Raw genomic sequence first — 24,726 nt, forward strand, 5'->3', positions numbered from 1 at the left:
AATCATAACCACCACAAAAAAGGGTGGGCCTCATGGACTCTTGTTAATATGAAAGAAATGAATTTATCAGGTAAGTTCTTACATAAATTATGTTTTCTTTCATGTAATTAACAAGAGTCCATGAGCTAGTGACGTATGGGATAATGACTACCCAAGATGTGGATCTTTCCACACAAGAGTCACTAGAGAGGGAGGGATAAAATAAAGACAGCCAATTCCTGCTGAAAATAATCCACACCCAAAATAAAGTTTAACAAAAAACATAAGCAGAAGATTCAAACTGAAATCGCTGCCTGAAGAACTGTTCTACCAAAAACTGCTTCAGAAGAAGAAAAGACATCAAAATGGTAGAATTTAGAAAAAGTATGCAAAGAGGACCAAGTTGCTGCTTTGCAGATCTGGTCAACCGAAGCTTCATTCCTAAACGCCCAGGAAGTAGATACTGACCTAGTAGAATGAGCTGTAATTCTCTGAGGCGGAATTTTACCCGACTCAACATAGGCAAGATGAATTAAAGATTTCAACCAAGATGCCAAAGAAATGGCAGAAGCTTTCTGGCCTTTCCTAGAACCGGAAAAGATAACAAATAGACTAGAAGTCTTACGGAAAGATTTCGTAGCTTCAACATAATATTTCAAAGCTCTAACAACATCCAAAGAATGCAATGATTTCTCCTTAGAATTCTTAGGATTAGGACATAATGAAGGAACCACAATTTCTCTACTAATGTTGTTGGAATTCACAACTTTAGGTAAAAATTCAAAAGAAGTTCGCAACACCGCCTTATCCTGATGAAAAATCAGAAAAGGAGACTCACACGAAAGAGCAGAAAATTCAGAAACTCTTCTAGCAGAAGAGATGGCCAAAAGGAACAAAACTTTCCAAGAAAGTAATTTAATGTCCAATGAATGCATAGGTTCAAACGGAGGAGCTTGAAGAGCTCCCAGAACCAAATTCAAACTCCAAGGAGGAGAAATTGACTTAATGACAGGCTTTATACGAACCAAAGCTTGTACAAAACAATGAATATCAGGAAGAATAGCAACCTTTCTGTTGAAAAAGAACAGAAAGAGCAGAGATTTGACCTTTCAAGGAACTTGCGGACAAACCCTTATCTAAACCATCCTGAAGAAATTGTAATATTCTCGGTATTCTAAAAAAATGCCAAGAAAAATGATGAGAAAGACACCAAGAAATGTAAGTCTTCCAGACTCTATAATATATCTCTCTGGATACAGATTTACGAGCCTGTAACATAGTATTAATCACAGAGTCAGAGAAACCTCTTTGACCAAGAATCAAGCGTTCAATCTCCATACCTTTAAATTTAAGGATTTCAGATCCTGATGGAAAAAAGGACCTTGAGACAAAAGGTCTGGTCTTAACGGAAGAGTACACGGTTGGCAAAAGGCCATCCGGACAAGATCCTCATACCAAAACCTGTGAGGCCATGCCGGAGCTACCAGCAGAACAAACGAGCATTCCTTCAGAATCTTGGAGATTACTCTTGGAAGAAGAACTAGAGGCGGAAAGATATAGGCAGGATGATACTTCCAAGGAAGTGAAAATGCATCCACTGCCTCCGCCTGAGGATCCCGGGATCTGGACAGATACCTGGGAAGTTTCTTGTTTAGATGAGAAGCCATCAGATCTATTTCTGGAAGTTCCCACATTTGAACAATCTGAAGAAATACCTCTGGGTGAAGAGACCATTCGCCCGGATGCAACGTTTGGCGACTGAGATAATCCGCTTTCCAATTGTCCATACCTGGGATATAAACCGCAGAGATTAGACAGGAGCTGGATTCCGCCCAAACCAAAATTCGAGATACTTCTTTCATAGCCAGAGGACTGTGAGTCCCTCCTTGATGATTGATGTATGCCACAGATGTGACATTGTCTTATCTGAAAACAAATGAACAACTCTCTCTTCGGAAGAGGCCAAGACTGAAGAGCTCTGAAAATTGCACGGAGTTCCAAAATATTGATCGGAAATCTCACCTCCTGAGATTCCCAAACCCCTTGTGCCGTCAGATACCCCCATACAGCTCCCCAACCTGTAAAACTAGCATCTGTTGAGATTATAGTCCAGGTCGGAAGAACAAAGAAGCCCCCTGAACTAAACGATGGTGATCTGTCCACCATGTCAGAGAGTGTCATAAAATCGGTTTAAAGATATTAATTGAGATATCTTTGAGTAATCCCTGCACCATTGGTTCAGCATACAGAGCTGAAGAGGTCGCATGTAAAAACGAGCAAAGGAGATCGCATCTGATGCGGCAGTCCTAAGACCCAACATTTCCATGCATAAGGCTACCAAAGGGAATGATTGTGACTGAAGGTTTTGACAAGCTGATATCAATGATAAACTTCTCTTGACTGACAAGGACAGAGTCATAGACACTGAATTTATCTAGAAACCTAAAAAGGTTACCCTTGTCTGAGGAATCAATGAACTGATTGGTAAATTGATCCTCCAACCATGAACTTGAAGAAACAACACAAGTCGATTCGTATGAGATTCTACGAAAATGAGAAGACTGAGCAAGTACCAAGATATCGTCCAAATAAGGAAATACCAACACTCTATTCTCTGAATAGAGAAAGAAGGGCACCGAGAACCTTTGAAAAAAATTCTTGGAACTGAGGCTAGGCCAAACGGTAGAGCCACAAAACTGGTAATGCTTGTCTAAAAAGAGAATCTCAGACACTAAAAGTAATCTGGATGAATCGGAATATGCAGATACACATCCTGTAAATCTATTGTAGACATATAATGCCCTTGCTAAACAAAAGGCAGGATAGTCCTACAGTAACCATCTTGAATGTTGGTATCCTAACATAACGATTCAATAATGATAGATCCAGAACTGGTCTGAAGGAATTGACCTTCTTTGGTACAATGAAGAGATAAAATAAAACCCCAGCCCCTGTTCCAGAACTGGAACTGGTATAAATACTCCAGCCAACTCTAGATCTGAAACACATTTCAGAAATGCTGAGCCTTGCTGTGTTAACTGGGACACGGGGAAGAAAAGAATCTCTTAGCAGGAGGCCTTAACTTGAAGCCAATTCTGTACCTTTCTGAAACAATGTTTCTGAAACCAGAGATTAAGAACGGAATTGATCCAAATTTCTTTGAAGAAAACGTAATCTGCCCCATACCAGCTGAGCTGGAATAAGGGCCGCACCTTCATAGGTACTTAGGAGCTGGCTATAGGTTTCTATAAAGCTCGGATATATTCCAAACTGGAAATAGTTTCCAAACTGATACCGCTCCTGAGGATGAAGGATCAGGCTTTTGTTCCTTGTTGTGAGGAAAGGAACGAAATGATTATTTACCCTGGAAAGAAAGGGAAAGCAAAGTTGACTTAGAAGACATGTCAGTATTCCAAGTTTAATCCATAAAGCTTTTCTAGCTAAAATAGCTAGAGACATATACCTGACATCAACTCTAATGATATCAAAAGATGGTATCACCAATAAAATTATTAGCATGTTATAAAATAATAATAATGCTATAAAATTATGATCTGTTACTTGTTGCGCTAAAGCTTCTAACCAAAAAGTTGAAGCTGCAGCAACATCCGCTAAAAATATAGCAGGTCTAAGAAGATTACCTGAACATAAGTAAGCTTTTCTTAGAAAGGATTCAATTTTCCTATCTAAAGGATCCTTAAATGAAGTACTATCTGCCATAGGAATAGTAGTACATTAGCAGGAGTAGAGACAGCCCCATAACCTTAGGGATTTTTGTCCCAAAAAACTCTAATCTGTCAGATGGCACAGGATATAAATTGCTTAAACGTCTAGAAGGAGTAAATAAATTACCCAAATTATTCCATTCCCTGGAAATTACTTCAGAAATAGCATCAGGGAGATAAAACACTTCTGGAATAACTACCTTATTTAAACGTTTACATTTAGTATCAAGAGGACCAGAATCCTCTATTTCTAATGCAAATAACACTTCTTTAAGTAAAGAACGAATAAATTCCATCTTGGACAAATACAAAGATTTATCAGCATCAAAATGATGATGTTCATTTAAAAATTCATCTGAAAAAAAGAGAAGTTTTAAAAGACTTTTATGTATACTAGAAGGAGAAATAACAGACATAGCCTTCTTAATGGATTTAAAATAAATAAAATCTCTTATGTTATCAGGAACACTCTGAAAATTAGATGTTGACGGAACAGCAACAGGTAATGTAACAGTACTAAAGGAAATTTTATCTGCATTAATAAGTTTGACATGACATGCAATACAAATAACAGCTGGAGAAACAGATACCAAAAGTTTATAACAGACTTAGCTTGGTAGCTCCAGCACTGTGCAGTGATTTTCCTGTAGTAACTTCTGACTCAGTTGCAACGTGGAACATCTTGCAATATGTAAAAGAAAAAAACAACATATAAAGCAAAATTGATCAAATTCCTTAACCTTTTAAAGCCGTTATGCCGTTCCATTCCGTCATAATTAGACTGGGCTTTAAAGCCGTTATGACGGAATGGAACGTCATAACTAACGGCTGTCCTGAAGCCTTCTGTGCTTCAGGGATTTAATCGCGGTCTGGAGGGCGTTCCTAGGATTGTAGGGACGCCCCCCAGATGCGATCCAATAATTGAAATCTCGCGATCGTATGCACGATCGCGTAGTTTCAATTTGTCTACATCGGAACAGTTGTTCCGATGTAGGCACTTTAACCCTGTCACGAAAGGGTTAAATGACAGTTTCAGGAATGGGAAAAAAATGCCAGTGAACAAGCTTCTAGCAACCAGAAGCAATAAATAATGAGACTTAAATAATGTGGAGACAAAAATGACGCCCAAATTTTTTAGCGCCAAAAAAGACGCCCACATTATTTGGCGCCTAAATGCTTTTGGCGCCAAAAAATGACGCCACATCCGGAACGCCGACATTTTTGGCGCAAAATAACGTCAAAGAATGACGCAACTTCCGGCGACACGTATGACGCCGGAAACGGAAATAGAGTTTTTGCGCCAAAAAAGTCCGCGCCAAAAATGACGCAATAAAATGAAGCATTTTCAGCCCCCGCGAGCCTAACAGCCCACAGGGAAAAAGTCAAATTTTAAGGTAAAATATGTTAAATTAAAATGCATTATCCCAAATATGAAACTGACTGTCTGGAAAATAAGGAAAGTTGAACATTCTGAGTCAAGGCAAATAAATGTTTGAATACATATATTTAGAACTTTATAAATAAAGTGCCCAACCATAGCTTGGAGTGTCACAGAAAATAAGACATACTTACCCCAGGACACTCATCTACATGTTTGTAGAAAGCCAAACCAGTACTGAAACGAGAATCAGTAGAGGAAATGGTAAATATAAGAGTATATCGTCGATCTGAAAAGGGAGGTAAGAGATGAATCTCTACGACCGATAACAGAGAACCTATGAAATAGACCCCGTAGAAGGAGATCACTGCATTCAAATAGGCAATACTCTCCTCACATCCCTCTGACATTCACTGCACGCTGAGAGGAAAACCGGGCTCCAACTTGCTGCGGAGCGCATATCAACGTAGAATCTAGCACAAACTTACTTCACCACCTCCATCGGAGGCAAAGTTTGTAAAACTGATTTGTGGGTGTGGTGAGGGGTGTATTTATAGGCATTTTGAGGTTTGGGAAACTTTGCCCCTCCTGGTAGGAATGTATATCCCATACGTCACTAGCTCATGGACTCTTGTTAATTACATGAAAGAAATAATGTATTAGGTCTTACTTATGACAATTTTGAGAGGGGCCTGGAATCTAACTCCCCCACTTCTCATTGACTTACATTATAAACTGGGTTTCGATTTACAACGGTTTCGATTTACAACCATTCCTTCTGGAACCTAACCCCATCGTAAACTGAGGGATGTATGTATGTATGTATGTATGTGATATATATATATATATATATATATATATATATATATTCCCCAAGGTAAACTCATTCCCTGCATATTATATGACTACTCAAAAATGATTGGCTCCTGTCTTTTTGGGATGATTTTGAAGAAAACGGTCAAGCAAGGAGAGGTTTATAAAAACGCTGAACAAAATGTTCCTAAGGATTATTTCCCTGACTTGCATGCTTTAGTAAGTTTTATTAGCAGATGTGCTGAGGCCTCTATAAAATTTATAGGTGATCACTGTCATTTTAACCATAGTAAATTACTGGTTTGACTGTATATTTCCAGTCATATGGGAAGAGCTAAGAGCTCTGAGAAATTACAAGTCTGTCAACCCTGGAATGTTTTTTTTTTTGGGGGGGTGTAGCTCTTTGGGGCTCTATTTAAATATCGAGAAACTATTTTTGGAGGGATTGCTAGGATTACTTCATTGTATAGCTGTACAGGAACATTTAAAACATAAAACCACACTAAGCATCATGCACCTATTTCAGAAACTGAATTATTTAAAAAATAAAAAAAGTTAATGGAGAGGTTTTGGTCACAAAAGCGCAATGGATATTATTCACTAATAATGCAATGTAATTTCACAGCAACAATTTGACAGTAACACAAAATGTAATATTAAAGGCAAAATTAATCAGTGAGAATAAGAAAATTCTTGTTTGTTGTTAAAAAAATCACCATAGTTATAAAGAAAGGAGTTATGCGTCTATAAATTTGCAACTTTTCATATTTGCAAAAAAAAGGACTCCTGATCATTCTCAAGTCTTTAATATATGCGAATAAGTTGTCTGGAAGCGCCCAATTCTTATATTAATCTTTATTGGCATTTTAAAAAGTAATGTATGTAACATTCACCATTTTTAATCTTGCCAATTTTTAGGTTGTGAAGTAGTGAAAGTGAAACAGCAATATTGTTTGTCTGGAGCGAAAAACATTTTTGTCGTAATGGCTGTACCTAGGGTTAGAAATCGGCCACAACAACGCAGAACCTGAAGAATAATAATTCATTGAATAACAAAAAAGGTATATATAGATTTATAGAAAAGTAAAAAAAATTAAAGTGCAATTGAAAAAAAAAAAAAATACTCAAAAGAACTAAGATAAGCGAAAAGAAACGGGCAACCGTCCTCTATGAAAGAGCGCCAAAAGGGGCAAAATAAAAAACAACTATAATAACATATAAGAAATAACATTCTTACAATCACTCAAGCAATTAATTTATTGTATTAAAATAAAAACCATTGCAGGTGGCTAAAGTTATGCTAATGGCCTAGAATTCATAAATAAAGTAAAAAAACAATATGTTCACAAGAAAACTAGATCAGTCATTCGCTTGACATCACAAAAAAAACTTTTGCCCAAAAAAACATAATTTATGCTTACCTGATAAATTCCTTTCTTCTGTTGTGCGATCAGTCCACGGGTCATCATTACTTCTGGGATATAACTCCTCCCCAACAGGAAATGCAAGAGGATTCACCCAGCAGAGCTGATATAGCTCCTCCCCTCTACGTCAGTCCCAGTCATTCGACCAAGAATCAACGAGAAAGGAGTAACCAAGGGTGAAGTGGTGACTGGAGTATAATTTAAAAAATATTTACCTGCCTTAAAAAACAGGGCGGGCCGTGGACTGATCGCACAACAGAAGAAAGGAATTTATCAGGTAAGCATAAATTATGTTTTCTTCTGTTATGTGCGATCAGTCCACGGGTCATCATTACTTCTGGGATACCAATACCAAAGCAAAAGTACCACGGATGACGGGAGGGATAGGCAGGCTCATTATATAGAAGGAACCACTGCCTGAAGAACCTTTCTCCCAAAAAATAGCCTCCGAAGAAGCAAAAGTGTCAAATTTATAAAATTTGGAAAAAGTATGAAGCGAAGACCAAGTTGCAGCCTTGCAAATCTGTTCAACAGAGGCCTCATTCTTAAAGGCCCAAGTGGAAGCCACAGCTCTAGTGGAGTGAGCTGTAATTCTTTCAGGAGGCTGCTGTCCAGCAGTCTCATAGGCTAAACGTATTATGCTACGAAGCCAGAAAGAGAGAGAGGTAGCAGAAGCTTTTTTGACCTCTCCTCTGTCCAGAATAAACGACAAACAGGGAAGAAGTTTGGCGAAAATTTTTAGTTGCCTGCAAGTAGAACTTGAGGGCACGAACTACATCCAGATTGTGTAGAAGACGTTCCTTCTTTGAAGAAGGATTTGGACACAAGGATGGAACAACAATCTCTTGATTGATATTCCTGTTAGTAACTACCTTAGGTAAGAACCCAGGTTTAGTACGCAGAACTACCTTGTCTGAGTGAAAGATCAGATAAGGAGAATCACAATGTAGGGCTGATAACTCAGAGACTCTTCGAGCCGAGGAAATAGCCATTAAAAATAGAACTTTCCACGATAACAATTTTATATCAATGGAATGAAGGGGTTCAAATGGAACACCTTGTAAAACGTTAAGAACTAAGTTTAAACTCCATGGCGGAGCAACGGCTTTAAACACAGGCTTGATCCTAGCTAAAGCTTGACAAAAAGTCTGGACGTCTGGATTTTCTGACAGACGCCTGTGCAACAAGATGGACAGAGCTGAAATCTGTCCCTTTAATGAACTAGCCGATAAACCCTTTTCTAGACCTTCTTGTAGAAAGGACAATATCCTAGGGATCCTAACCTTACTCCAGGAGTAACGTTTGGATTCGCACCAGTATAGGTATTTGCGCCATATTTTATGGTAAATCTTTCTGGTAACAGGCTTCCTAGCCTGGATCAGGGTATCAATAACCGACTCAGAAAAACCACGCTTTGATAAAATCAAGCGTTCAATTTCCAAGCAGACAGTTTCAGAGAAGTTAGATTTTGATGTTTGAATGGACCCTGTATCAGAAGGTCCTGTCTCAGAGGTAGAGACCAAGGCGGACAGGATGACATGTCCACTAGATCTGCATACCAAGTCCTGCGTGGCCATGCAGGCGCTATTAGAATCACAGATGCTCTCTCTTGTTTGATTTTCGCAATCAATCGAGGAAGCAGCGGGAAGGGTGGAAACACATAAGCCATCCCGAAGTTCCAAGGTGCTGTCAAAGCATCTATCAGAACCGCTTCCGGATCCCTGGATCTGGACCCGTAGTGAGGAAGTTTGGCGTTCTGGCGAGACGCCATGAGATCTATCTCTGGTTTGCCCCAACGTCGAAGTATTTGGGCAAAAATCTCCGGATGAAGTTCCCACTCTCCCGGATGAAAAGTCTGGCGACTCAAGAAATCCGCCTCCCAGTTCTCCACTCCCGGGATGTGGATTGCTGACAGGTGGCAAGAGTGAGACTCTGCCCAGCGAATTATCTTTGATACTTCCATCATTGCTAGGGAGCTTCTTGTCCCTCCCTGATGGTTGATGTAAGCTACAGTCGTGATATTGTCCGACTGAAACCTGATGAACCCCTGAGTTGTTAATTGGGGCCAAGCTAGAAGGGCATTGAGAACTGCCCTCAATTCCAGAATGTTTATTGGAAGGAGACTCTCCTCCTGATTCCATAATCCCTGAGTCTTCAGAGAATTCCAGACAGCGCCCCAACCTAATAGGCTGGCGTCTGTTGTTACGATTGTCCAGTCTGGCCTGCTGAATGGCATCCCCCTGGACAGGAGTGGCCGATAAAGCCACCATAGAAGAGAATTTCTGGTCTCTTGATTCAGATTCAGGGTAGGGGACAAATCTGAGTAATCCCCATTCCACTGACTTAGCATGCACAATTGCAGCGGTCTGAGGTGTAGGCGTGCAAAAGGTACTATGTCCATTGCCGCTACCATTAAGCCGATCACCTCCATGCATTGAGCCACTGACGGGTGTTGAATGGAATGAAGGACACGGCATGCATCCTGAAGCCTTGTTAACCTGTCTTCTGTCAGGTAAATCTTCATTTCTACAGAATCTAGAAGAGTCCCCAAGAATGGAACTCTTGTGAGAGGAAAAAGAGAACTTTTCTTTTCGTTCACTTTCCATCCATGCGACCTTAGAAATGCCAGAACTAACTCTGTATGAGACTTGGCAGTTTGAAAGCTTGAAGCTTGTATTAGAATGTCGTCTAGGTACGGAGCTACCGAAATCCCTCGCGGTCTTAGTACCGCCAGAAGGGCGCCCAGAACCTTTGTGAAGATTCTTGGGGCCGTAGCCAATCCGAATGGAAGAGCTACAAACTGGTAGTGCCTGTCTAGGAAGGCAAACCGTAGATACCGTTGATGATCTTTGTGAATCGGTATGTGAAGGTAAGCATCTTTTAAATCCACTGTGGTCATGTACTGACCTTTTTGGATCATAGGTAAGATTGTCCGAATAGTTTCCATTTTGAACGATGGAACTCTTAGGAATTTGTTTAGAATCTTTAAATCTAAGATTGGCCTGAAAGTTCCCTCTTTTTTGGGAACCACAAACAGGTTTGAGTAGAACCCTTGTCCTTGTTCCGACCGCGGAACTGGATGGATCACTCCCATTAATAACAGATCTTGTACACAGCGTAGAAACGCTTCTTTCTTTATCTGGTTTGTTGACAACCTTGACAGATGAAATCTCCCTTTTGGGGGAGATAATTTGAAGTCTAGAAGGTATCCCTGAGATATGATCTCCAGCGCCCAGGGATCCTGAACATCTCTTGCCCAGGCCTGAGCGAAGAGAGAAAGTCTGCCCCCCACTAGATCCGGTCTCGGATCGGGGGCTCTCGGTTTCATGCTGTCTTTGGGGCAGCAGCAGGTTTCCTGGTCTGTTTGCCCTTATTCCAGGACTGGTTAGGTTTCCAGCCTTGTCTGTAACGAGCAACAGCTCCTTCCTGTTTTGGTGCAGTGGAGGTTGACGCTGCTCCAGGTTTGAAATTCCGAAAGGAACGAAAATTAGACTGTCTAGCCTTAGCTTTGGCTTTGTCTTGAGGTAGGGCGTGGCCCTTACCTCCTGTAATGTCAGCGATAATTTCTTTCAACCCGGGCCCAAATAAAGACTGCCCCTTGAAAGGTATATTAAGTAATTTAGACTTAGAAGTAACATCAGCTGACCAGGATTTTAGCCACAGTGCTCTACGTGCCTGTATGGCGAATCCAGAGTTCTTAGCCGTAAGTTTAGTTAAATGTACTACGGCCTCCGAAATGAATGAATTGGCTAGTTTAAGGACTCTAAGCCTGTCCATAATGTCGTCTAGCGTAGACGAACTAAGGTTCTCTTCCAGAGACTCAATCCAAAATGCTGCCGCAGCCGTAATCGGCGCGATACATGCAAGGGGTTGCAATATAAAACCTTGTTGAACAAACATTTTCTTAAGGTAACCCTCTAATTTTTTATCCATTGGATCTGAAAAAGCACAGCTATCCTCCACCGGGATAGTGGTACGCTTAGCTAAAGTAGAAACTGCTCCCTCCACCTTAGGGACCGTTTGCCATAAGTCCCGAGTAGTGGCGTCTATTGGAAACATCTTTCTAAATATTGGAGGGGGGTGAGAACGGCACACCGGGTCTATCCCACTCCTTAGTAACAATTTCAGTTAATCTCTTAGGTATAGGAAAAACGTCAGTACTCGCCGGTACCGCAAAGTATTTATCCAACCTACACATTTTCTCTGGTATTGCAACGGTGTTACAATCATTGAGAGCTGCTAAGACCTCCCCTAGTAATGCACGGAGGTTCTCCAATTTAAATTTAAAGTTTGAAATATCTGAATCCAATCTGTTTGGATCAGAACCGTCACCCACAGAATGAAGCTCTCCGTCCTCATGCTCTGCAAGCTGTGACGCAGTATCAGACATGGCCCTAGTATTGTCAGCGCACTCTGTTCTCACCCCAGAGTGATCACGCTTGCCTCTTAGTTCTGGTAATTTAGACAAAACTTCAGTCATAACAGTAGCCATATCATGTAATGTTATCTGTAATGGCCGCCCAGATGTATTAGGCGCCATAATATCACTCACCTCCCGGGCGGGAGATGCAGGTACTGTCGCGTGAGGCGAGTTAGTCGGCATAACTCTTCCCTCGCAGTTTGGTGAAATTTGTTCACATTGTACAAATTGACTTTTATTTAAAGTAGCATCAATACAGTTAGTACATAAATTTCTATTGGGCTCCACCTTGGCATTGGAACAAATGACACAGATATTCTCTGAGTCAGACATGTTTAACACACTAGCAATAACTTGCAACCTGGTTATAATCTTTTTTAGCAAAAACGTACTGTGCCTCAAAGAGGTACTTTAACGATTAAATGACAGTTGAGATAATGAACTGAAAACAGTTATAGCATCAAGTTTAAAATAACACAACTTTTAGCAAAGGTTTGTTCCCATTAGTAAATAACTAAATTTGACATAAAAAATTATAGAGTAACGTTTTTATTCACAGTCAATAACAATTCTCACAGCTCTGCTGAGAGAATGTACCTCCCTTCAAAGAAGTTTGAAGACCCCTGAGATCTGTCAGTGAACCGGATCATGCAGGAAATATAATAGTAGCTGACTGGAATTTTTTGATGCGTAGCAAAAGAGCGCCAAAACGGCCCCTCCCTCTCACACACAGCAGTGAGGAGAAACGAAACTGTCACAATTTAAAGCAGACAACTGCCAAGTGGAAAATAATGCCCAAACATTTATTTACTCAGTACCTCAGCAATGTAAACGATTCTACATTCCAGCAAAAACGTTTAACATGACAATATTTATTAAAAGGATTAGTGACCTTTAACAGAGTAGTTCCGGTGAAAAACCATTCCCAGAATACTGAAGTGTATACATACATGTCATTATAACGGTATAGCAGGATTTTTTCATCAATTCCATTCAGAAAATAAAAACTGCTACATACCTCAATGCAGATTCATCTGCCCGCTGTCCCCTGATCTGAAGCCTTTACCTCCCTCAGATGGCCGAGAACAGCAATATGATCTTAACTACTCCGGTTAAAATCATAGTAATAAACTCTGGTAGATTCTTCTTCAAACTCTGCCAGAGAAGTAATAACACGCTCCGGTGCTATTGTAAAATAACAAACTTTTGATTGAAGTCATAAAAACTAAGTATAATCACCATAGTCCTCTCACACATCCTATCTAGTCGTTGGGTGCAAGAGAATGACTGGGACTGACGTAGAGGGGAGGAGCTATATCAGCTCTGCTGGGTGAATCCTCTTGCATTTCCTGTTGGGGAGGAGTTATATCCCAGAAGTAATGATGACCCGTGGACTGATCGCACATAACAGAAGAAAAGGTCTCTAGAATTTTGATAAATATTGGCAACAGTTTTGACTTCACACATTTGTGATGTGTCTAAAAATAATCGTGACTTTTTAGGCCCTTTTTTTTTTTAGGGTTTAATAAATTTTGCCCAAAGTATTTAATTATGTTTAGTAAAATAAGCAACATACTGACTTAGTTTGCTCCATTTCCGGTAAAGAATTGTGGGTTTCCCAGTTCTGAGAACTGAAAGTACAGAATGCTCTCACAGACAGTTATGTTTACTCCAGTAACAAGTCTGGATTGGCTCCTCCAAATAAGGCAAGTAGCGGGCGCAGTTAGGCTACTGAAAAACAACTGCAGCAAACAAAATGCTAATGCATGTCACATTTTTAAACTCGCCTACAGTATTAAGTTTTGTGGTTATAAAGGTGTTTAACTGTCCCTTTAAATTGATATTAACAGCAAATAAGATAAGTTAAGTTGAACTAAACTAAAAGACACAGGTACATAAATTTAAGAGCCAGTCATACAGTTTTGGGAAAATGCATGAGTGTTTTTACTTGTATATAGTAAGAGCTATCTAAAAAGAAGCCAGGAAGAATGGGAGCTGTGATACCTGGTTCCCAGTATCAGTAAAAGCTTGTTATAATGAGACCATCATGAAAGGAATGTTTGTCCACACTTGGCAATCCTCCTGTATTCTTGCTTACTGGCTGATAGGGACAGCTCCCACAGCTACACATATAGAAACAGACCCATATATATATATATATATATATATATATATATATATATATATATATATATATATATCAGAGAAATGTAAGCAGATTTTCAGTTTTCAGACTCATGGAGCCTTGTTCCTTTGCATTAGCAAAGGAGAGAGAGTTGTACCCATCAGCCAATGAGCATGCACAGCTAATTATTCATTGTGCAGATCCTATTAGTTTAAACTTTCCAGATTCCAATTGAGTATGCAATTTAATACAAAATTTGCAATTTACTTCTAGTCAAATTTGCTTCATTCTCTAGGTATTCTTTGTTGATGAAGCAGCAATACACGACAGAGCTAGCTGAACACGTCATGTAAGCCAATGACAAGCGGCATATATGCGTAGCCAACAATCAACAGCTAACTCCCAGTAATGCATTGCTGCTCCAGACCCTACCTAGATATGCTTTTCAACAAAGGATACCAAAATAACAAAATGGCATGCTCCATCTGAATGAAGAACATTTCATTTTGATTTTAAAAGGGAAATAAAATTCAACTTAACTGCATCTGATAGAAGTAAAATAATTATTATAATTTATTTATAGAACAAGTTTCTTAAAATCACAAATGTACTTTTTTTCTGCTGGTATAATTTGTTGAAAGGAGGTTATTAAACCGTTTTATGCAAGCAATAGCGCAATAAGACTCCAACATAGAGAATTTCTGAAAAGCTTACTATGTGTATGCTCTCTCATTTGTATAACAGCAAATACATTTTTAATGTTCCCTTAATATTCATAAAAATACAGGAGAATAAATGGAATCTAATTTATTTGAACATTTTACACAGCTTTGCCCTGTTTATCACCTAAATGTATTGATTACTTGATGTGTAAAATTGCACAAGAACAAAAAGGGTAATCTTCTTAGCTTAATCCATCACTGGCATTAAAGGGGGTGGGCAACACATCAAAACAACCTGATCTCTGGAAGTTAAGCTTGCCGGCCTGGTCAATACACCAGTCTAATGTTTTTCTTTGGGAAGCTGAAGCTTCCCAGGAGAGGGGTTGAGTGATGCAAATTCAATTCCCAAGCTAGGTCAACCAAAAAAACGACAACCCTTTGATTGTCAAACTAGAAGCTCATAATACTGATCTTGCAGCAAACACATGAAGGTTACGCCCATCATTATATAATGCTCAAAAATAGCTTGTCTCTTGTTTACTTGTCTGCAGCATTTGACTTGGGCAAGCACTACTTGTGCAGGTGTGGTGACAAATGCTAATCTCAAACTAGTTCACTTCTACAGAAACTGCACCCTGAAAGAAAAAAAATAGTTATAGAGCACTAGAGAAATTAGGTTGCACTGTAACATCTAACTAATAAAATTTATCTTTTAAAACAGGGACAAAATAAAAATGTCAAGATCCAAACCGAGCACGTTATTTTAACCCCTTAACGACCAAGGACGTGCTAGGTACGTCCTACAAAAAGTGTCAGTTAATGACCAAGGACGTGCCTGGCATGTCCTCTGGGGTTTCAAGTGCTGAAAGCAATCGTGATTGATTCCAGGGTATTGATGTGATGCCTCGATATTGAGGCATCCTGCAATACCCTTTTTTTAGCCTCTGATGCAGAGAGTCACTCTGTGGCCCTCTCTGCATTGGCCAGCGATGGTGGCGATCGTTGGTGGGTGGGAGCGACTTCCCGATCCTGTCCCTGCAGTGCGCGCAAGTCAGCAGGAGCGTGCGCATGCTACATTAAGTTGGGAGAGGGAGGGAAAGGGAAATAAATATTTGTAAAAGGGATCTGGGAGGGGGGGTAAGATATTGAGGGGAGGCAGCTACACTACAGAAAATATTTTTTTTTTTGTTTTTTTAAATTTATTTTAAAAAAAGCCATTGTTTTTTTTAACAAACTGGGTACTGGCAGCTGTCTCAAGATGGTGGAAAATAGGTAGAGGGGGATCAGGGGGGGAATACATCACTGCAGAATAATTTTTTTTAAAAAAGCCTTTCATTTTAGTACCGGCAGACTTTCTGCCAGTACTTAAGATGGCGGTGACAACTGTGAGGTGGGGGAGGGGGGGGGGGGAGAGAGCCGTTTTAAGGGGGTCAGGGAGGGATCAAGGGGTGGGGGGGCTGATCTCTACACTAAAGATAAAATTAACCCTACAAGCTACCTAATTAACCCCTTAACTGCTGGGCATAATACAAGTGTGGTGAGCAGCGGCATTTAGCAGCCTTCTAATTATGAAAAAGCAATGCCAAAGCCATATATGTCTGCTATTTCTGAACAAAGGGGATCCCAGAGAAGCATTTACAACCAATTGTGCCATGATTGCACTAACTGTTTGTAAAAAATTTCAGTGAAAAACCTAAAATTGTGAACGATTTTTTTTTCATTGATCGTATTTGGCGGTGAAATGGTGGCATGAAATATACCAAAATGGGCCTAGATCAATCATTTTCAGGGATTCCTCACAGACATCAGTGTTACAATGTAACCATCGCTAATTTTGAAAAACAAAAATGGTTTGGAAATAGCAAAGTGCTACTTTTACTTATTGCCCTATAACTTGCAAAAAAAGAAAAGAACATGTTAACATTGGGTATTTCTAAACTCAGGACAATATTTAGAAACTATTTAGCATGGGTATTTTTGTTGGTTGTAGATGTGACAGTCATCAGCCAATCACAAACTAGTATGTGTATACACTGAACTTGTGCGCATGCTCAGTAGGAGCTGGTGTCTCAGAAAATGTGTATATAACAACAAGACAGAAACATTTATTAAATTGAAATAAAATTAGAAAATCTCATAAAACTGCATGCTCTGAATTTTGACTTTAGTGTCCATTTTAGTCACCCATAAATGTTTTTATTATGCTTTTTTTCTATCTTTTTTGCATCTAACTTTACAATATATTTTCTAAATGTTTCTGTTTTTCCTCTAATTGAAAATCATAGTAAACAACAACAGTTGCCAATTCACTCTATAAAACTTTTAGTTAAGCACATGAACCAACTAAAACATTTGTTTCTTTTAAACCTTAGTTTTAGAACCCCCAAATGTTCTCTCTCCTTGAAGCCAATAAAAAGAGTAGATCACACCCTATTCAAATCTATAGCAGCATGTTCTTGCACTGTTGCTATTCAGCTCAAGGGCGGAACAGCAGTTTGCAGACAAAGCTCTTGAGCTGAAAAGGAGCAGTGAGATATAGATTTGAATAGCACACGTGGAGGTAAAAGAAAAGCAGTATATGTGGAGGTAGAAGCTTGGGGACTCTGAATTAAAAGGTTAAAAAAAAAAAAAAAAAAAAATGATTTTATTGGTGGACAGAGACAAGAAAAAAAAAAGGGATGTTTCTGTATTTAAATATATTAGGTACAAAAAAAAATTAAATGGTTACTTTAATTCCACAGTGAAATTATATAGTGTGGCTCTATAAAAACATTGAGCACAAACTTACCTGTAATATCGAGACTGCAAGTAGGTGGAACACACCGCTTTCGACACATGACTGGCAGATCCAAAGTCTATGACCTTCACACGGTAAGGCTGACGCACTGGGTCTACAAGCATGATGTTTTCTGGCTTAAGATCTGCATGGATCAGCCCTAAGCTTTTCAATTTCATTAGGGCTGTGGCCACTTGTTGTAGGATAGGCCGTATGTATTTTAGCGGCAAGGGACTGAATTTGTTTTGCTTCAGGAAGTCATAAAGATTTTGCTCCAGCATTTCAAAAACAAGGCAGGTATGATTTTTGTGCTGGAAACACTCATAAGAGCGCACAAAATTGAACTCATCTGCATTTTCGCTGCTTAGCCGAGAGAGGATACTCACTTCAATTTGTCCTTGCCTAGCATAGGAAGGATGGTTCTTCAAAATCTTAATGGCTACAATTTCCTTGGTGCTCCGTTTCCAGCATTTCGCTACCTGACCAAATGTCCCTCTGCCCAAAAACTCCAAGACCTCATAGCTGTTAGTCATAGAACACAGGATTTCATGTTGAACAAGCTGATAGTCCCCTTCACCACTTGAACTGCTGCTTTTAGTGGTTACAGTGGTGGTTGTGGCAGCAGCACCCACCGCAGTTCTGTTTTGAAGCATCAGAGGTGGCCGTTCATCAATAATTTGTACGCTACCGTTGCTGTCCACCTCTTCACTTTTTCTTTTCAGTCCACATTTTTGGTAAGGTTCCAGTAGAGAAACGTTGCTTCTGTGGCTTAGGATTTGGCTGCTCTGGAAGGAGGCGGTGGGGCCGCTGCCTGTGCTGTCTGCCGCAGTTACAACAATGTGCTCCGCTGCTGTGGCTGGTATCAGCAGGTTGGGTTCGTAAGTAGGAAGGCTGAAACTAGCTATGTGGTGAGATGAACTAGCGTGTCCTTGCACCACTGGGATGTTTTTGCTGTGCACGTAATATTTGCTGCTATTACCCTGTCCGGTAACATCCCAGCCGGAAGGCTCGATTTTGAGTTTCTTCGCACTGTAGAAGGCACTGGACGATATTGAAGGAGGGGAGAACACCTGCAGCTGTGATGCCATACCTGAAAAAAAAAAAAAATCAAGAGGCCTTTCGTTAATAATAATTCCAAGTGTACATCAACATAAAAAAATAAACTTCAGATACATAAACAAGTAACTTGGCAGAGCTATCTCCTGCATGGAGTGTAAAGTATCAGATATTCTTATAGAGAAAATTCCCTGCATCACACTGAAAAAAAGAAAATATAACCTTGTTGGGGGTTAATTATATTTATTTATTTTTTCATATAGCAATAATGTCTTTTTAGCTGCAAATTAAGAGAGGAAGCTATCTGGACAGTGCTGCAAGACATCAGATTCCACAAAACAAAGTCTCTCTGCATGGAAGAGTTTATGTTTATTTTTCCAAACGGAAGCTCCCTAAGGGCATGAAAGAATTTTTTACTGCTCTGACCTCCTGGGGAATGACATTTTGCCTTGGCCTGAAATGCATGTTAGCAAAAGCATACAAAACCTTTCCTGCTCTCAAGATAATGCCTACTTCTAAAAAGGGAAATGTGAAGAGAATGATATACAAAGAATCTTTGGAATACAACCTCACTAGACAGGATCAATGCGAAGGAAGCAGATCTAGGTCATGAATTACTTAGTGTGTAGCTGTTAGCACAGTAAAGAATTTAAGCAAATAAAAAAAATAAGAGAAAATTAACATTGTAAGCTTTTTCTTTTTTAAATTAGGATGAAAGGTTTTTTTTACTTTCCATAAAAAGCTAAGAAGTAAAACTATGTGGTTTTAGTTTTAAGCAAATGTGCTTTGTTATGGAGCCTTAGGGTGGACACTCGTCTACCAGAAAAGAAAAAAAGACTACTAACCCTTTGAGTGCTAATGACGGCTCTGAACCGGCAGAGTTTCCCATTCTGGTGCTAATGACGGCTCAGAGCCGTCACTAGCACTCTCCCATCTTGAGCGAGATCTGGGGGCTCCCACCCGCTCCTACCCCGGCGATTGTGCCTGTAGCATCACAGGCATCGCCGGGGCTTCCCATTTTGCATGGTGACGTCACGCGCAATAACGTGATGATGTCACTGCGCAACTTTATTTATACTTAACAATGTTAAGTATAGGAGCAGGGGGCATGCTGATTAGAAGAAGCCTGTATCTCAGGCATCCAAGCAGCTACAGACCCCCAAGACCCATCATTGAAAATGTAATCGCCTAACCTTTCCAACAGTGTGAGTCTTGGGGGTATGAAAAATTAAGGTAAAGTTAAAAAAATCTGTTCAAAAAAAAAAAAAAAAAAAAAAACTTAAAAAAAAGCTTAGCACCCAGGTGGGAAAGTGCTTAGCACTCAAAGGGTTAAAGGAACAGTCTACACCAGAATTGTATTGTTTAAAAAGATAGATAATCCCTTTATTACCCATTCCCTAGTTTTGCATAACCAACACAGTTATATAAATACACTTTTACCTCTGTAATTGCCTTGTACCTAAGCCTCTGCAAACTGCCCCCCTTATTTCAGTTCTTTTGACAGACATCCATTTTAGCCAATCAGAGCTGGCTCACTGGAACTCCACATGCGTGAGCACAGTGTTATCTATATGACACACATGAACTAACACCCTCTAGTGGTGAAAAACTGTCAAAATGCCCTGAGAGAAGAGGCAGCCTTCAAGAGCTTAGAAATTAGCATATGAACCTCCTAGGTTTAGCTTTCAACCAAGAATAACAAGAGGACAAAGCAAAATTGGTGATAAAAGTAAATTGGAAAATTGTTTAAAATTACACTATCTGAATCATGAAAGTTTATTTTGGACTAGACTGTCCTTTTAAGGGGACATTGTAAACAATGTTCCACTTCTGTTTAAATTTTGCTTAGCTCTCTAGAGTAATTCTAAGTAAGCTCAGGAGCGTGCACATGCCCTTAGCCATCTGGCAGCAGTGTTTGCAAAAATGTTTATAGCAATGTTAAATGTAGTTGCAAACAATGCTGCCATATAGTGTCTGTAGCATACTATGCCAGCATTTTTTGAATGTATAATATTGCTTTGAACATTGTTGCAAACACTGCTGCCATATGGCTATATACGCTTGCACACTCCAGAGCTCAGCTAGATTACCAGGAGAACCAAGCAAAATTGATGATAGAACTAAATTGGAAAGTGGTTTAAAATTGTATGCTCTAATTTAATTAAGTTTACTTTTGACTTTACTGTTCCTTTAAATGGGAAGTAAAGTTAAAAAACATAATTTATGCTTACCTGATAAATTCCTTTCTTCTGTTGTGTGATCACTCCACGGGTCATCATTACTTCTGGGATATTATCTGCTCCCCTACAGGAAGTGCAAGAGGATTCACCCAGCAGAGTTGCTATATAGCTCCTCCCCTCTACGTCACCTCCAGTCATTCGACCAAAGACCAACGAGAAAGGAGAAGCCAAGGGTGTAGTGGTGACTGAATTATAATTTAAAAAATATTTACCTGCCTTAAAAAACAGGGCGGGCCGTGGACTGATCATACAACAGAAGAAAGGAATTTATCAGGTAAGCATAAATTATGTTTTCTTCTGTTATGTGTGATCAGTCCACGGGTCATCATTACTTCTGGGATACCAATACCAAAGCAAAAGTACACGGATGACGGGAGGGATAGGCAGGCTCATTATACAGAAGGAACCACTGCCTGAAGAACCTTTCTCCCAAAAATAGCCTCCGAAGAAGCAAAAGTGTCAAATTTGTAAAATTTGGAAAAAGTATGAAGCGAAGACCAAGTTGCAGCCTTGCAAATCTGTTCAACAGAGGCCTCATTCTTAAAGGCCCAAGTGGAAGCCACAGCTCTAGTGGAATGAGCTGTAATTCTTTCAGGAGGCTGCTGTCCAGCAGTCTCATAGGCTAAACGTATTATGCTACGAAGCCAAAAAGAGAGAGAGGTAGCAGAAGCTTTTTGACCTCTCCTCTGTCCAGAATAAACGACAAACAGGGAAGAAGTTTGACGAAAATCTTTAGTTGCCTGCAAGTAGAACTTGAGGGCACGAACTACATCCAGATTGTGTAGAAGACGTTCCTTCTTTGAAGAAGGATTTGGACACAAGGATGGAACAACAATCTCTTGATTGATATTCCTGTTAGAAACAACCTTAGGTAAGAACCCAGGTTTAGTACGCAGAACTACCTTGTCTGAGTGAAAGATCAGATAAGGAGAATCACAATGTAGGGCTGATAACTCAGAGACTCTTCGAGCCGAGGAAATAGCCATTAAAAATAGAACTTTCCAAGATAATAATTTTATATCAATGGAATGAAGGGGTTCAAACGGAACACCCTGTAAAACGTTAAGAACTAAGTTTAAACTCCATGGCGGAGCAACAGTTTTAAACACAGGCTTGATCCTAGCTAAAGCCTGACAAAAGGCCTGGATGTCTGAATTTTCTGACAGACGCCTGTGTAACAAGATGGACAGAGCTGAGATCTGTCCCTTTAATGAGCTAGCCGATAAACCCTTTTCTAAACCTTCTTGTAGAAAAGACAATATCCTAGGAATCCTAACCTTACTCCAGGAGTAATCTTTGGATTCACACCAGTATAGGTATGTACGCCATATTTTATGGTAAATCTTTCTGGTAACAGGCTTCCTAGCCTGTATCAGGGTATCAATAACCGATTCAGAAAAACCACGTTTTGATAAAATCAAGCGTTCAATTTCCAAGCAGTCAGCTTCAGAGAAGTTAGATTTTGATGTTTGAATGGACCCTGAATCAGAAGGTCCTGTCTTAGAGGTAGAGACCAAGGCGGACAGGATGACATGTCCACTAGATCTGCATACCAAGTACTGCGCGGCCATGCAGGCGCTATTAGAATCACTGATGCTCTCTCCTGTTTGATTTTGGCAATCAATCGAGGAAGCAGCGGGAAGGGTGGAAACACATAAGCCATCCTGAAGTTCCAAGGTGCTGTCAAAGCATCTATCAGAACCGCTCCCGGATCCCTGGATCTGGATCCGTAGCGAGGAAGTTTGGCGTTCTGTCGAGACGCCATGAGATCTATCTCTGGTTTGCCCCAACGTCGAAGTATTTGGGCAAAGACCTCCGGATGAAGTTCCCACTCCCCCGGATGAAGAGTCTGGCGACTCAAGAAATCCGCCTCCCAGTTCTCCACTCCCGGGATGTGGATTGCTGACAGGTGGCAAGAGTGAGACTCTGCCCAGCGAATTATCTTTGATACTTCTATCATTGCTAGGGAGCTTCTTGTCCCTCCCTGATGGTTGATGTAAGCTACAGTCGTGATGTTGTCCGACTGAAACCTGATGAACCCCCGAGTCGTTAACTGGGGCCAAGCTAGAAGGGCATTGAGAACTGCTCTCAATTCCAGAATGTTTATTGGCAGGAGACTTTCCTCCTGACTCCATTGTCCCTGAGCCTTCAGAGAATTCCAGACAGCGCCCCAACCTAGAAGGCTGGCGTCTGTTGTTACGATTGTCCAGTCCGGCCTGCTGAACGGCATCCCCCTGGACAGATGTGGCCGAGAAAGCCACCATAGAAGAGAGTTTCTGGTCTCTTGATCCAGATTCAGAGTGGGGGACAAATCTGAGTAATCCCCATTCCACTGACTCAGCATGCACAATTGCAGCGGTCTGAGATGTAGGCGTGCAAAGGGTACTATGTCCATTGCTGCTACCATTAAGCCGATCACCTCCATGCATTGAGCTACTGACGGGAGTTGAATGGAATGAAGGACACGGCATACATTTAGAAGCTTTGTTAATCTGTCTTCTGTCAGATAAATCTTCATTTCTACAGAATCTATAAGAGTCCCCAAGAATGGAACTCTTGTGAGAGGCAAGAGAGAACTCTTCTTTTCGTTCACTTTCCATCCATGCGACCTTAGAAATGCCAGAACTAACTCTGTATGAGACTTGGCAGTTTGAAAGCTTGAAGCTTGTATCAGAATGTCGTCTAGGTACGGAGCTACCGAAATTCCTCGCGGTCTCAGAACCGCTAGAAGGGCACCCAGAACCTTTGTGAAGATTCTTGGAGCCGTAGCCAATCCGAATGGAAGGGCTACAAACTGGTAATGCCTGTCTAAGAAGGCAAACCTTAGATACCGGTAATGATCTTTGTGAATCGGTATGTGAAGGTAAGCATCCTTTAAATCCACTGTGGTCATGTATTGACCCTTTTGGATCATGGGTAAGATTGTCCGAATAGTTTCCATTTTGAACGATGGAACTCTTAGGAATTTGTTTAGGATCTTTAAATCCAAGATTGGCCTGAAAGTTCCCTCTTTTTTGGGAACCACAAACAGGTTTGAGTAAAACCCTTGTCCTTGTTCCGACCGCGGAACCGGATGGATCACTCCCATTAATAATAGATCTTGTACACAGCGTAGAAACGCGTCTTTCTTTATTTGGTTTGTTGACAACCTTGACAGATGAAATCTCCCTCTTGGGGGAGATAATTTGAAGTCTAGAAGGTATCCCTGAGATATGATCTCTAGCGCCCAGGGATCCTGGACATCTCTTGCCCAAGCCTGGGCGAAGAGAGAGAGTCTGCCCCCCACTAGATCCGGTCCCGGATCGGGGGCCCTCGGTTCATGCTGTCTTAGGGGCAGCAGCAGGTTTTCTGGCCTGCTTGCCCTTATTCCAGGACTGGTTAGGTTTCCAGCCTTGTCTGTAACGAGCAACAGCTCCTTCCTGTTTTGGTGCAGTGGAAGTTGATGCTGCACCTGCTTTGAAATTCCGAAAGGGACGAAAATTAGACTGTCTAGCCTTAGCTTTGGCTTTGTCTTGAGGTAGAGCGTGGCCCTTACCTCCTGTAATGTCAGCGATAATTTCTTTCAAACCGGGCCCAAATAAAGTTTGCCCCTTGAAAGGTATATTAAGTAATTTGGACTTAGAAGTTACATCAGCCGACCAGGATTTTAGCCACAGCGCCCTACGTGCCTGAATGGCGAATCCTGAATTCTTAGCCGTAAGTTTGGTTAAATGTACTACGGCCTCCGAAATGAATGAATTAGCTAGTTTAAGGACTCTAAGCCTGTCCGTAATGTCGTCCAGCGTAGCGGAACTAAGGTTCTCTTCCAGAGACTCAATCCAAAATGCTGCCGCAGCCGTAATCGGCGCGATGCATGCAAGGGGTTGCAATATAAAACCTTGTTGAACAAACATTTTCTTAAGGTAACCCTCTAATTTTTTATCCATAGGATCTGAAAAAGCACAGCTATCCTCCACCGGGATAGTGGTGCGCTTAGCTAAAGTAGAAACTGCTCCCTCCACCTTAGGGACCGTTTGCCATAAGTCCCGTGTGGTGGCGTCTATTGGAAACATCTTTCTAAATATTGGAGGAGGTGAGAACGGCACACCGGGTCTATCCCACTCCTTAGTAACAATTTCAGTTAATCTC

At 40.6% G+C, this 24,726-nt stretch overlaps 1 protein-coding gene across 4 annotated transcripts in view; it reads right to left on the reverse strand.

Moving 5' to 3' along the window:
* HIPK1 (homeodomain interacting protein kinase 1) overlaps nt 1–24,726 on the reverse strand; it is a 271,891-nt gene that overhangs the window by 216,585 nt on the left and 30,580 nt on the right. For all 4 annotated transcript variants that reach the window (XM_053706570.1, XM_053706571.1, XM_053706572.1 and 1 more), the window contains one exon: nt 17,315–18,392. In XM_053706570.1, coding sequence (XP_053562545.1) covers nt 17,315–18,392 — 1,078 coding nt within the window. The remainder of the gene's footprint in view (nt 1–17,314; nt 18,393–24,726) is intronic.

This window comes from Bombina bombina, chromosome 3, assembly GCF_027579735.1.
Source record: "Bombina bombina isolate aBomBom1 chromosome 3, aBomBom1.pri, whole genome shotgun sequence".
Taxonomy (NCBI): domain Eukaryota; kingdom Metazoa; phylum Chordata; class Amphibia; order Anura; family Bombinatoridae; genus Bombina; species Bombina bombina.